The 12198-nt window shown below is 35.6% G+C and overlaps 1 protein-coding gene across 2 annotated transcripts in view; it reads right to left on the bottom strand.

Moving 5' to 3' along the window:
- The window catches only part of LOC150081824 (ATP-binding cassette sub-family C member 8-like), a 1084700-nt gene extending 1079959 nt beyond the window's left edge, over positions 1-4741 (bottom strand). For both annotated transcript variants that reach the window (XM_090378918.1, XM_090378919.1), the window contains exon 1: positions 4109-4741. In XM_090378918.1, the coding sequence (XP_090235044.1) occupies positions 4109-4672 (564 nt within the window). In that variant the 5' untranslated portion in view covers positions 4673-4741. The remainder of the gene's footprint in view (positions 1-4108) is intronic.
- Positions 4742-12198: the final 7457 nt, after the last annotated feature.

The raw sequence follows: 12198 nt of genomic DNA, 5'->3' as shown, positions 1-12198 counted from the left end.
CTTAGCACATTTATGGAAAACCAAGGTATAAGGGACAAGATTTTAGGTCAAAAAACAGAATAAAGGATTTCATCCCTACAAGAATAATTTCACTAACAGACCTGAGCAAACACTAAAATCAGAATATTTAAAACAGAAATCCAACCAAGGAATGACTGAGCAATAACAAACAACCCTAATCACACACCATTTACCCTTTGCCGGGTGTGTGTTAGGGTTGTCTGGTATTCTAGTAGGTAAATGAACAAGCTCTGTGAGGCCATTATTAATTGCCTGCAGTTCCAGAATCTCAGCATCTGAACCAGTTGGGTCGATGTAATTAGAAAAGTGAAGTCAACTGGATTTGTGAACATTTAAATCACCAAGGAAAACTACCTCACTGTTAGGAAAGTTAGACTGGAGAAAGTCAAAGAATTCCATATTCTTCAGAGTTCAGAAAGTGCAAAAGGCAAGAGATGAATTTTACTGGATAGGGCAGAGAGATTTAAAGCCACAGGAGATCAAAAAGAGAAGATTTCAAATTAGGAAGTCTCTGACAAGGAATATTACAGCACATATGTATACAAGTATCACCCTGGAAGCAAAAGGAATTAGAGCAAATAGTCAGGGTAACTGAGATGAGTATGAGTACAGAGGACATGATGTCAAAATCTACAGATGTCAAGATTGGTAGAGGAGTTAACAATCAGCACCAAGCAGTGCTTCTTCGGGATGACTTAGATAGGCTTCAGGAATGATCAGAAAAGTGGCAGATATGTTTTATTGCAGCAAAATGCAAGTTCTTTGACTTGGGAAACAGCATCCCCATAATAACTTATACACTTGATGGGGTTAAATTAAAAGCACTAAAAGAAAGGGATTTGGGAATTATTATACAGTCGGCCATGAAGTGTCTGAGATGTAAACAGGAAACAAGGAAAGCTCACATTGTCCTACTGATGATTTATTGAACATTGGCTTGTAGAGATAGGGTGGTCATTATCTCACTGTATAAGGCTTATAATTATAAGATCGCATTCCAGTATGGAAACTGCACCTTTAAAAAAATAAATAAAAAAAATTCGAGTTTCTTGAAAGGGTCTAACATGGGCAATGCATTTACTGAGGTTGGCAAAAGTGCATCCATATGAGGAAAGACTTCAAATACGTGGGCTACAGAGCTTGGTAACTAGGAACCTTAGAAGGGACCTGATTGATGTGTATAAAGGATCTGAGAGCAGGAAGTAAAATCAATGATGGCAAAATTTTCACTATTGTAATTCTGGAACTGCAGGCAATAAATTCATACTGCGGGAAAGAGATATAGACTGGATTGCAGGAAGGTTTCTTTCACTCAACAAGTTTTGTTAATTACTAATTACTGGAATAAGTTGCCTTCGGTGCATAGTTGAGGCTGATAGCTTGAGAAAACTCAAAGGTCAGCTGGATAGGTACCTAAATAAGGAAGGAATTTAATAGGCAATTCATTTCATTATTTAATTTTTTATTAATTATTTTCTTTTTTTGGCCAGTGCAGCAAAAACCTCAAGCTTCCTTGCACCATATGATTAATACTAAATCTTCAAGTGTAAAGTTTTCTATATGTGCTTACATTCCTTTGAAAAAAATTAACCATCCAAAATTTCAAAATTTTTTTTTTTTTTAAATATACTAAGATCCATAACCAATGAATCCACATTACATAAAAATCACACAGATCAGTGCAGTGAAGAAATGTTCAGTGAATATCAGTGAAGAAATAATGGACAGGAAGCAATGTTAAGAGGGAAATGAAAAAAAATTTGTTCTCTTGAAAAAATAACTGATATGGAAGGCCAGTTCATGGCTGGCTGGCTGGCTGGCCAGTGATGATTAGAGCTCTTTAATGCAACAATCTCAGCATTTATTTCTTTTGAAAACAAAGGCTGTGAAAAAAACGAAACCACTCAATGATTTGCAAATAAGTCTGTTTTGATATGGCCATAAGCAGTTCAGCATAACAATGCTCTTTTTTTGAGTTATACTGCTCCATATATGATTAAAGCAGATGAAATAAAACTATTCTAGTGCAGAACAGTACATTAACACTTCTACCTAATGATTTACATTGAGTTTCTAAGGAAGTATGAGCAAATTTTCCAAATGTTGATACACTTAGAACAAATATCAAAAGAAAGGTGTTTTTCTGAATTGTCAGCTCATATTGAACATTTAAAATGAAAAGCCCTTGACTTGGCAGTACTTCCACAAGCAACAACAGCAAAGTGAGGAACTTGGTTAAATGTCTTTGAGCTAACAAACAACTCTGAAAAGAGGGACACTAGTCCATCTGAATTGCATGCTCACTGAACTGAATACAGAGGAGAGTTCAGTATACATAAAATTAAATTTTTCCATTTAATCAAAAAACAATCAAACAATCCTAAAAAAATATATATATATTTTTAATTTCTTTATATGTAAGAATGAGAAAATGTTCTTTGCTGTTTATTGGCTACAACACAATGAAGAGTTCCCCTCTTCCTCAATTTCAGAAAAATTACAGATTTATAAAACTATTTTTGTGGTGAATGGAAAGTGTGCATTAATAATATACTGCTTTGGTAGAAAAATAAAATCAAATAAAACTTGGAACCATGCATTATTCTTTCCATTTAATGTTATTTTTTGTATTTGTTATTCTTATACTTTAGTCATTTTTTCATTTTTAGAAAACTAAGTCATCAACATCCACATCAATTCATAACTTTGAGTATCTCAATCTTTTAAAGATTAATTTTTGTAGCTCCAAGCCTTTGAAAGCCATCTTGTAGTATTTTGAAATTTTGAAAGTTATCTTCTGCAGCTTGACTATTTACAATTTTTTACCTTGATACATCAATACCCACCATCACCAAAGCATAAATTAGTAAAATTTAATTATTTAATTTAATTTACATTTAATTATTTCAATAAAACACAAAAATAAAAAGTTATGACAAATGTCCATTTTAAAGTATGAGCCATTCTACAGATGTGCCAAATTGTTCATCTAATAATAATGAATTTTCTATTGCTGCACCTATACATAAAAAGAACTCAAACAGGATCGCTTATAACATTGAGTTGGACCATCATAGGCTTAGAGAACAGCTTGTGCAAGTCATGTAGTCATGTTAAGAGGTGCAATAAACTCAAATTTAGGGCCTAAAGACTCATGCTACGAGAGTTATACAACATTCATTGTAAAAGTAAGGCACAGCTTCACACAAGTGATATTGATCATCTTGCACGATAAAGGCTCTTTTGCCACAGGTTGCCTAAAGAGAAAGCATTGCTCCATTGAAGACAAAACTTTTTACTTAGAGTGGCAATGTGCTCCAATCAAACCCCAAAGCAAGGTTGAAACCATGGGCTGGGTAGTGACATGCACTCTAAATAAACATCAATATATTTCTCTGCTCGAACAGTGCAATATCAAGACAACTTGTGCTATATCAATGCACAAATCTTGTCTGCTCGTTGCTACATACAGAATGAGGCAGTGCTCTATTTGTACAATAATGTGTTACAAAGTACTTGAAATATGAATCACTATCATCTCTATATAGCAAACCATAACTGTCCTTCATTGAAGGGTGGCAGATCTATACATCTGAGAGACATTGACCTAATCCTACATGTCCAATGAGGTTAACTGAGAAGGGGCAGGAAAGAGGATAGTCTGAAGAATTCAGTAAAGAGAGGATGAAGACTTCGTCTTTCTTCACCAAACTATTCACACATACAACTGACCTAATGGCAGGACCTAGTGGCACAGTTCATTATCCTGCTGAAGGCATCAAAATGTGTAAATAGTTGGCAACATTGGTGCCACAGGTCACCAGCATCTAATGCCTTGCACATGTCAAAGGACTAAGTAACCCCAGCAAAACATTAATCAGACTAGAATGCCAACAACTTTCCCAACTCATCACATGTATTTAGATCTAACAATGCATCAACTGTCAGCTACATTAACCCAGCCAAGCTTTCACTCCCATGGTGCAGCCCACTTGCTCCCATCAGCGTAGATGGCTCATGGCTCTATTTCAATATTCTTTCCGTGCCTGTCCAAACTTTAAAATAACTAAATTGTAAAATAACTTACCTGTAAAACTAAAACTGTAATGTCAACACCAATCAATAAGGAATACAAAACTACTGTTGCCCATGTAAGTTGCAGCTTCAGATGAGGAATTGATGCTCCACTTTCATATAAACTCAGCAATTTTGCTATTTGTATGAAGGTAGCAAGAGGCCAATAAAGCAAAAGAATAATCAATAACCGTGATCGTCCCCAACTTTCTACAATATGATAAAAAATAACTGTCATTACAGATGCAGCAAGAGTTAAAAATGGGGTGACAATAATATGAAGGCTAAATGCATAAGCTGCACTAAGATGGATCACCATAATAGTCTCTCCACATTCAAGAAGATTTATGCTTATGAGACATATTGTTAGAACCCACCGCGAACCATGTTCCTGAAAACGTACAATTTTACAACTCTTAAATAGAGAGGATTCCATGAAATGGAACCACAATAAAACAAAACTGCTCGTTACAATTAAAACTGAATTAAGCAAAAGTCTTGCCAGGTCAACAAGACATTCTCTCCTAAAATCAGTTATTGTCCAGTTACCATTGACAGAATTTTCACAAGAAAACATTTTGGACAGCGTGTATCTTCAAAATTTTTACTTTATGATTTATTCCAGTGGAGTGTTCCAGTCAATGAATGATCCTTTCTGAAATGAGAGTAAAAGCATTTTTAAATGAAGAAAATAGTAGTTAAGCAGTAATAATCAGTTGTTAAACACAGTCTCATATATATTACAGAGTGTAATTCAGCCATTCACTCTCAAGCTAATAGAGAAATCATATAACATTTTAAGAAGTTAAATGTCTAATAAAATTAATTTTGATTTTTGGGGGAATAACTGCAGTATAACCACAATATGTGACTTATAACAAGATTTTCTCATTCAGGGCCTTTACTATGATATTTCAATAACACAATGGCAACACTAGATGATTCAAAATCATTTGAGGTTATTTGTAATAACTTCAAATGATGTTGAATCACAAAATTGGGTGCTAAAAATGAAACCAGCTTTACAAACTATATTCACAGGTACTGTATACATGAAAGCAATTGTGTGCAGTATACCTGAATATATACATTGGGTTGTTTTTTAAGTGAGAAGGACATGAAGTAGCACTATACCAAGGTTGGCAAGACCATGGGGCAGCACTATATCAAGTCTATAATCTTGTAAATTCTAGAATGGTTTAATCATATATGTATGAGAAATAACTGAAATTCTCTGGTCTGCAGCTAGTATGAAATGTAAAACCTTTTCTAAATAGATGATGGATGGCAAAATCACTATATAATCATGAAGGAGAGAAAGTTGCTGCCATAGTTTCTATACTTAAAACTTCTCTTTGAATAACTTGCTTTGTATCAATGTTTGTATTCATTTATTGTATAAACTGCAACAACAATAAGTATTTTTTTAACATAAATCTATCACAGTCCTATATTTTATATTTTACTGGTCATCATGCAAAATATCTGCAATTAATTTTTCCAACTTCATGGTCTAAGATAAAAAAAAAATAATAAATAAGTAAATCTCAAAAAAAAAAAAAAAAAGTTTGCAGTTGTGAAAAACCACATATAATCTCTACAACAATGCTCCATCTTTTCCATAATGCAGTGTGATTCACATCTTTTTGAGGATGATGGGCATCAGAGACAGCTCCAAAATTTCATGAGTATGAAATGTTGGAAATATTAGAGCACAGAGGCCTGGAAACCTCATTTTAGGAAGGATGTTAATCTGTTAAAATGGATGCAGAGAAGAGTATCCCTGGTATTGATACAAAAATACCTGTTTTTCGGTACTAATTTAAAAAATAATTATCCATGATTTATTCACATAAAGGTTATAAAATCAACAACAATAATCATTAATACTGCTGAATTTGCAAATGAGGGATTGTTATACATAGTACAAATGCAACTGAAACCTGAAAACGTCATGAAACTAAGACAAAATGTTACAAATATATTTCTCTTAGTAAGTATAGTGTGCATGGAAGTAAAGCACTTAAGGAATAATGAAAACATCATTACGGAAATATTACCATTAGTGGCAGTAGGCCTGGTAGTGCAATTAAGGAATATGGTGAACAATGGTATGGCAGGTGCGGAAGGGTTAAAATTAAGTTTCTGAGCAGTGGTTTAATTCCTCTGTTACACCTCTACTTGAGGGTGTGACACGCAACATTTAGTGCATTTTGGGAAAGAGTGCCGGTATGGAGCAGTTCAAAGGTATTGTGAACCGGTGATCTAAAGGTAAAAGATGAAAGCATTTCGTTATGTGGGGAAAATATTCTGTTTTTCCCACCAAAGGAAGAAGATTGTGTTTAAATAATAACACCGTGACTGGGTCAGGTTTAAATTGGATTGGGGGAGATACATAAATACTTGTTGTTTGTTTGTTATTTGGTTTTTAGGAGCATTAGCAACTAAGGCCATATTGCTCCAGGATATGCGGTGGTCATTCCCTGATATTTCCGCATCCTCCATATTTGGTGGTGATGGGCTCGAACCCCGGTCTAATCAAGAAGCGTGTGCTACGCGCTGCTGCTCCTTCCCACCTGGCTACGGAGGTGCCATACATAAATGCGTGCAAACCCCTCTGGGGTTTGCACATAAGCTTGCATATAAAAAAGTAGTACAAAGGACAATTGTAACTTGCAATCAATTCAATAAATAAATAAATAAATGAGAAGGAAATAAATAAGGTGCTCACACCAAAAGGGTGGTTTGTGGTTGTTGTTCAGAGGGGTTGCAGACTGTGGTAGTTCTGGGTTCAGTTCGGGTCCAGTTCTGGGAGTTGTTGTTGTTGTTGTTATTTGGTTTTTAGGAGCATTAGCAACTAAGGCCATATTGCTCCGGGATATGCGGTGGTCATTCCCTGACCTTTCTGCATCCTCCATATTTGGTGGTCACGGGCTCGAACCCTGGTCTAATCAAGAAGTGTGTGCTACGCACTGCTGCTCCTTCCCACCTGGCTACGGAGGCGCCAAGTTCTGGGAGTGTCCAGCTATATAGTGAAGGGTTCCGCCAGGCATGTTCCTGTGCTAGAAGTTAATCCGGAACTACTGCTGTGGTAATTTCCTTCAGTATTAACAGAGAACTGTTCTCAAAATAAGACAGTACTGGAAGAGCTATACAGCAGAGATGCAGAGTTCAACTAAGGGGGGGAGAGAGAGAGAGAGAGAGAGAGAGAGAGAGAGAGAGAGAGAGAGAGAGAGAGAGAGAGAGAGATTACCGCACTCCGTGGAAGAAACCCACACAAAGGAATTGCACAATGAAAGAGAAGGAAGGTAAGTCCTCTGAACTGTGTTGTTTTGGAAATGGTACTTAGATAAAGTGAAAGATTATTTTAAAGTAAGGTTGAAGTTGAAGAAACACGAGAAATAAGGAAATGGTTAGTATTGAGTTGGTTTATTGGTTGAAGTTGTAAAGAAAATTGATATTGCTAAATTAAGAGAGATTAATGGAATTGTTAGCATTAAGTTAGCAACTTATGGATTGCTGTTGTGAAGAGAATTGATATTGGTGATTAAGAGAAATATGAGGAAGTGATTAAGTAGTTTAGTATTTGAAGCTATAGAGAGAGTTGATAGTTAATTGGGAGAAATTTTATGGAAATGATAGCATGTATTAACAGATTAAATGAAAAAATGAATAGATTAGATGTAAATGAACACCAGTTATGTACTCTAAGTAGATTTGTATGATAAATGACTTTTGTTTTATATTTGTGTCATTGCTCTTGAGAAACTGACGCCTCACATATAATATATATATATATATATATATATATATATATATGATATATATATACTTGGGGGGGGGGAATATCCCTCTGCTCCTGGAAATTCCCATTTTTTAATGCAGTCTGGTAGCTTGTGAGGCTTAGTGCTTGATGGGAGCTGCTGTACGAAAATCATAACAATGGCCACTGACGGCGATACTAAGGTACATGGAAATAAAAATTAATAAATAAATAAATACCCCCCCCCCACTTAGATTTGGTTTCCTCACCAAGCTTAACCATCAGTCCCATTTTTTCATTAATAAGATATAGTGCCATAAAAAGTCAAAAAGGGAAATATTTTTTATTTTTGATAAAAAGGAAATACGATTTTTGAAGATGAAGGAATAAGGGTGGTTAAACTGCAACTCATCTACGACTATCTCAGTATAAAGTGCCAACCAGCACAGAATCCAAAAGGATGTTTTCTGCCCCTAATTAAACATGTACCAAAATTAGATCCGGTTTAAACGACAACGCTATTGAGTTTCTTAAGAGCTCACTTTATTCACACAGGTAGTGTGGATGCATATTGTTTTGTTTTTAGACTAACTGTATATTTAATAATTTTTGCTATAACATTTATTATTGTAATAAAAGTTTGATTTAAAACGTGAATTCAAGTAATTACTTGTTTTTTCCTTACTTTATTCACCTAATTGTCATCAAAATTTATTGCGAAAAATGTTTTTTTTGGAATACCGGTATCCCAGCTTCATAAATTAAAAATACCGAAATACCGGTATTAAGATTTTGACTGGTATTGTGAGCCCTACCCTGATGGTAGTTACATCTTTAAGTAAATCCCACATCAGTATGCTGTGATCACTTCCACCTAATAGTTCCTTTATCTGCAGATTCTTAACGCATGAAGAATCACTGCTGATAATCAGATTTACAAATAATCAAGTTCATAATCAAGTTCCAAAAAGCCCTCAAAATCCTTATCCTCAATGAAGCAAAGTGGACTATAAAGGTCAGTTTGGGGGTCAAATATAATCCCTGAAAATTTCACCACTATCCACTTCAGTTTTCTGGTTGAGATGATCCTCAACAAAAAACTGTGAGGAATGGAGAAATACAATAAACTAGAGTAAGTATATTTCAACTTGGAAGAATTAATGGCTAACCCAAAACAACAAAAGTAACAAGTGCATTAATTTTCTCTCGAAGAAAAAATTGACAAAGATCCTTAGCTAAGCCAAGTGACTTCTATACTTCCACAGTCAGAACCACATCACCTAGGTATGAAATAAACTACCACTATCCCACAGAAATGCAGCTAACACTGAAGAATATGATAATGCTGACAAAATGCTACCTTGCAGAATTCCAACTTTAGTAGTCCGTAAATTGTCATGGGTCAGAGAAAAATACAGAAATCTCTCGCACAACAAATCCTTTAAATGTAACTAAAATAATACCAAGTCCAAAACAAAACTTGAATAAAGTCAAAAGTCAAAACTATGTCAAAAAACACAGCAAGTTAGACTTAGAATTTCACAAAAATAAACTCTACCCACAAACTGCTGCAAACATGAAACTGTAGAATGCCTACTAACCATAAACTACAGCACTTAATGCATTCATTGCTATAATTGTTCCTATATTTCAGAAAATGCATCCAATGTGCCATAATTTTGGGATGCTGGAATGTTGAAAAATATCAATATTCCAACATCCTCAGTATTCTGAAAATTAGTAAATAATGGTTGAAACATTTACTTTTGCTGGGCACACAATCAGAACAAATCTTAAAATTATATAAAAAGTGTATTCGTGTACAGAAACTAACATTAATACAAGCAAAGAACAAATAAAACTGTGTGCTGAATCTATAAACAAAAACCAAGTCTTGCTGCAAAGAGTTCAGAATGCCAATATTTCACATAGAATAAAAAATTAATTTCATGTAACTTTACTTTTATGGCACTCATTTACTGACCACTTAAGAATGACTGCTCATATGCATTATGGCACAGTGCTTGAGTGCATTCTGAATGATGTGTTTTCATGCAGACAACACATCACTGCTAGTGCCTTTTGATGCTTTAATGAGCAAAGAGAGTGAACGTGTTAATCTACTAACAAAAATATGATGGGATAAAGGCAAAAATAGAATCATTTAGAAAGAGTGAGCAGACAGAGACAGGTCTATAATCAGAAACACAAGAATGTGTAACTTTCGGAATAGGAATGACTACAGATTTTCCAAATATTGTGAACTATCCCAGAGATAAATAGTTAAGAACCCTACAATATAATTTAACCAGAGTCAGTGACAAAGAGAGAATAAAGCAGCTTTCAAATAAAGGTTATGGACAGAATCATAGCCAACTGCTGAGAAATCTGGCAAGACCTTTGTAATGTCTTGTCGATCAATTTGGTCCAGGAGAGATTGTGTAAGGCTGAAAGGGTAGAATTTTTCCCAGCCTGGTCTGTGCTTGTTAACAGGAGAGACTGCTTCTACAGGGATGGGATACACTTAAATAGAAAAGGTGCAAGAATATTTGCTGATGCGATCAAGGCAGAATTAGGTGTGTTGGAAAACTGCTAGCTTGGGGGGGATACACGGACTAATAGATTAACAGTAGCCACTGGCAGAGGTAAAAGTGATTCTTGCACTACTTCTATTGAAATGCAATTGAGCAGCAGCCTGGAAAGCAAGGCAATGGGAATTTCCAGGACTGCTGGGAGTCATAGTGGAACAAGTAAATACATGGGCTGTGTCAGGGTAACTAAGAGTAGAAACAGGTGCATGTATACTTGCATGTACACCAATGCTAGGAGTATAGTTAATAAATTCGATGAGCTTGAAGTGCTAGTCAAGACATCAAAGGCATATATTGTTGGGATATCAGAGGTATGGTGTAACACAGACATAAGCAGTGCAGAACTGGAATTTGGATACTTAAGAAACAAAAAATCTAAGGAAGTGCATCCAACTGATGTGGGTGGACAATGCAATGTTGAGTCTGTTTGGTGTAACATAAGCACTGGGAAAGGAAAAATGAGAGTAGGTGTGTGTTATAGGCCTAATAAATGTGATGAGTATAATGAGCAACTGTGCAGATAAATAGAGTGGGACAGTAAATTAGAATATCTTATAATGGGGGATTTTAATTTCCCAGATATTGACCGGAATTTGTGGGTTGGACACATAAAGGAACCACTAGGTGGAAGTGATCAGTGTGCTGAAATGGGATTTACTCAAAGAGGTAACTACCATCAAGGGTAAAGGGAAGGGTTTTTGCTTTCGTAAAGACGACTACGATGGTCTGAGACAGTATTTAAATTCTATACGGTGGAACCAACTGATGATGTTACCAACAACAAATTCAAAATGGGAAGCATTCAAAGAATTAATCTTGGAAGCTACTAGGCTTTTCATACCAACAAAGAAATATTGTTCAAGATTTAGGCCTAAATGGATGTCAGATGAACTAATTAGACATGTGACAGAGAAGAAAAATGCATGGGATACACATAAATTAACATGTGACACAGAAGCCTATGATAGATATAAGGTGGTCTGTAACCAAGTTACAAAGGAGGTTAGGCAGGCAAAGGCAGATTATGAAAAATCTTTGGCAAAGGATGCAAAGAAAAACAGCAAAGAGTTCTTTACTTATGTAAACTCTAGAAGGAAGGGGTTGAATCAGATTGGTCCACTTGATATCGATTGTTCAACTGCTGATGATCCTGCTCAGGTAGCTAACAAACTAAATGAATATTTCGCATCAACATTCACACATGAGGAGTTATTCAGGGACACGAATGCAGGAGGTAGATTAAACTCTGGCAGTAAGCTAGATAATCTTGTAATAACTGAGAGTAAAGTGGAGGAGAAATTGCTGAAGATAAACACAAGAAAGCACCTGGGATGCATGGAATCTATCCAGTTGTATCAAAGGAGGCAGCAAACCCTTAGCCATAATTATGAGAGCTTCCTTGGACTCAGGGGAGGTACCCATAGACTGGAGATGTGCAAATGTGACCCCAATTCACAAAGGAGGATCAAAGGCTGACAAGTAATTATAGTGAGTTTAATTTCTGTTCCAGGAAAATTAATGGAGGCACTGGTTAAAGAAGCACTGAAGGAGCATCTAGACAAGACTTCAGTTATAGCTCAGACACAGCACGGTTTTGTTAAGGGAAAGTCTTGCCTGACCAATTTGATTGGATACTATGATGCAGCCACAAAAGAACTGGATGCAGGGAATAACTTTGATATTATATACTTGGATCTTAGAAAGGCTTTTGATACTGTTGCACATGGAAGACTGCTGCACAATTTGGAG

The sequence above is a fragment of the Mastigoproctus giganteus genome, chromosome 8 (assembly GCF_048544385.1).
Source record: "Mastigoproctus giganteus isolate SK-2022 chromosome 8, ASM4854438v1, whole genome shotgun sequence".
NCBI classification, from domain to species: Eukaryota; Metazoa; Arthropoda; class Arachnida; order Uropygi; family Thelyphonidae; genus Mastigoproctus; species Mastigoproctus giganteus.
This window is presented reverse-complemented; position numbering and strand designations above follow the sequence as displayed.